This window comes from Nannospalax galili, unplaced genomic scaffold (genome assembly GCF_000622305.1).
Source record: "Nannospalax galili isolate Female #2095 unplaced genomic scaffold, S.galili_v1.0 scaffold388, whole genome shotgun sequence".
In the NCBI taxonomy this organism is placed as follows: Eukaryota; Metazoa; Chordata; class Mammalia; order Rodentia; family Spalacidae; genus Nannospalax; species Nannospalax galili.
This window is the reverse complement of record NW_008360304.1, coordinates 5,468,023-5,470,552: the sequence shown is the minus strand read 5'-3', so window position 1 is coordinate 5,470,552 and position 2,530 is coordinate 5,468,023. Positions and strand designations below refer to the sequence as shown.

At 45.6% G+C, this 2,530-nt stretch overlaps 1 protein-coding gene across 5 annotated transcripts in view; it reads right to left on the bottom strand.

The window, feature by feature from the left end:
* Positions 1 to 2,530, bottom strand: part of Rubcnl (rubicon like autophagy enhancer) — a 45,996-nt gene that overhangs the window by 15,703 nt on the left and 27,763 nt on the right. For all 5 annotated transcript variants that reach the window (XM_017795926.2, XM_029559270.1, XM_017795925.2 and 2 more), the window contains exons 5-6: positions 1,883 to 1,984; positions 1,341 to 1,398 (exon numbers count right to left, since the gene is read on the bottom strand). In XM_017795926.2, coding sequence (XP_017651415.1) covers positions 1,341 to 1,398; positions 1,883 to 1,984 — 160 coding nt within the window. The remainder of the gene's footprint in view (positions 1 to 1,340; positions 1,399 to 1,882; positions 1,985 to 2,530) is intronic.

The following is a 2,530-nucleotide window of genomic DNA, read 5'->3' as shown; positions in this document are numbered from 1 at the left end:
GTTAAGAACACTGACTGTTCTTGCAGAAGACCCGGGTTCGAATCCCAGCATGCACATGGGCAGCTAACAACTGTCCAAAACTCTAGTTCCAGGGGATCTGACAGCCTCTTCTGTCCTCTGTAGGCATTGCATGACGTGGGTGCACTTACCTACATACAGACAATACATGCATACACATAAAATAAAAATAATAAATTTAAAAAAAAAAGTAAATGCACAAGCCAGGCATGGTGGCACACGCCTTTAGTCCCAGCACTCAGGAGGCAGAAGCAGGAGGATCTCTGTGAGTTCAAGGTCAGCCTGGTCTACATAGTGAGTTCCAGGCCAGCTGGGGCTACAGGGAGACCCTGTCTTAAAAAGACCCCCCCCAAAAAAAAGTAATGCACAAATGTGAAATTTGTTCAATCTCCCATGACATTAAATTAGAACACATACAGCAGTCTTGTACAGCAGTCTTCTGTGCATTATGTGTGTTAACATAGTGACTTTGGGGCTGCTGGGATTGAATGTGGGTAGTGACCCCTAAGGTGCACATGTTAAAGAACTGGCCCACAGGGAGGTGGTGAAAGCTTGGGGAGGTGGGACTTAGTGGGCAGTCTGTAGGCCACGTGGGGGTGGTGACTACAAAGGGTAGCAGAACATTCCCTCTGACCCTTGCTCCTGCTGTGATATACCAAGACACAGTGGCCTCACCAGGACTCAGCCAATGGATCCCAGCCTTTGAACCTCCAAAACTGAGAGCTAAATAGACTTTTTCCCTCTGTAAGTTAGTTTTCTCAGGTATTTTGTTATATAGTGAAACAAAGCTGCTAATACAGAGGTAGCTGACTGACTGGCTTTTAGGTAGTAATACTGTATTAGTCACTTTTCCTGTTGCTGTGACAAAATACTCTGACAAGAGTAACTCACAGGAGAAGGTTTATTTCAGTTCATAGTTCAAGGTCTAATTCATCATGGTGGGGAAGTCAAGGCAGCAGGGGCTTGAAGAAACTGGTGATACTCTGTCCACAATCTATGTCCACATACTACTATGCCCACAATCAGGAGCATATATGCCGCTGCTCGGCCCCCTCTCTCTGCTTATATGGTCCATGATCTCCTGCCCAGGGAATGGTCCTGCCCATAATTAAGACAGCCCTTCCCATATCAACTAACACAATCAAGGCAGGCTCAGAGACCCATCTCCAAGTTGATTCTAGAGTCTGGCAAGTTGGTAGGCAACCCTAACCTTCCCCCCTGTGGCTAACCCAGCCCAAGGTGGCAGAGGTCTAGTGTGCACCATGTCTCCATGGTAACCACCCAGGGCTCCATGTGTGGGAGCAAGAGGAAGGCATATATACCTCTTAGAGCTGCAGGAGCTTCTACAGGCTTCTGTGATGTCGTTAGATTCCCCAAGTTCTGTAGGAAAATGGAAGAAAGGTTAATGAGGTCTTTCACCCAGTTCCACTCCATTAATTTTATAAGAATGAAAAAATAGGTTCTTGTACCCAAGAAAGAGCCAATTATCTATCTCCATGCTGCAGGGCATTTTGAAATTTTGTGTTCAAGGGATGTGCAATTCCTAACACATAACAATATGAGGCTCCTGATGGCCGCCGGAGATGGGATTCCACCTGATATTCCACCTGAATGTCACTGGCAAACCACATAGCTACCAGACCAGAATGAATATTTCATTCAGTTCTACAGGTGAAATGAGCAATTACCAAGACAGTGGAGACATGAAAAACAACAATTTCTTTTAAACATCAGAGACATAACATGATCTTGGGAGAAGTTTCTCAGACTTCTGTGACATGGTCTTGTATGTGGCATCTGCTGGTATGGGTGTGGAGGGAAGTGGGAAGCAGCTGGTCATCTCCAACAACATGCTACATCTTACCTAAAATAACTAATTCATCCATGTCAGATTTGCAGGTCTCTTTTACCACAGGAGCATGAGAAAGCACTTCAGTTACTGGGCCAACTTGTAGCACAGCACAGCCTGAAGAAAGGAAGAAGGGGGGTTTCATCACCAAGAGGCAAGACAGGGGTAGTCACAAGTCAATTGGTAAAGCGCAGGCAGGAGGACCTGCATTCAAGTCCCAGAATCAACATACTTCTATACCTAAGGCTCATGGAACATAGAACAGGAGTAAAGAAGATGACATTAATGAATCTCTCAGTTCTCAATAATGGAGTCCCTCATGCAGCAGAGGGTCAGGAGCACAAAAGGTCACAAATAGCCAAAGTGTAAAGCTCAAGAGTCTGCTGAATGCTGGTCTTTGGACAGGACCCCTTTATTAAACTTCTCCCACCCAAGGCTCAGGGACCATCTCAGAAGAGGAGGAAGAAAAATTGTAAGAGCCAGGGAGGAGGTGCATGACTATATGGAAACAGAGTCCTACAAGCTCCTAGGACCCTGCTCATATGAGTCTATGGCAATGGTGTCAGCATACACAAGTCCCATGCAAACTCAGCAGACAAAAACCCAGCATAGAACTGGGAAAATAAACAGCAGACCCCAATCTTATCTGAAGAAATATTGGCA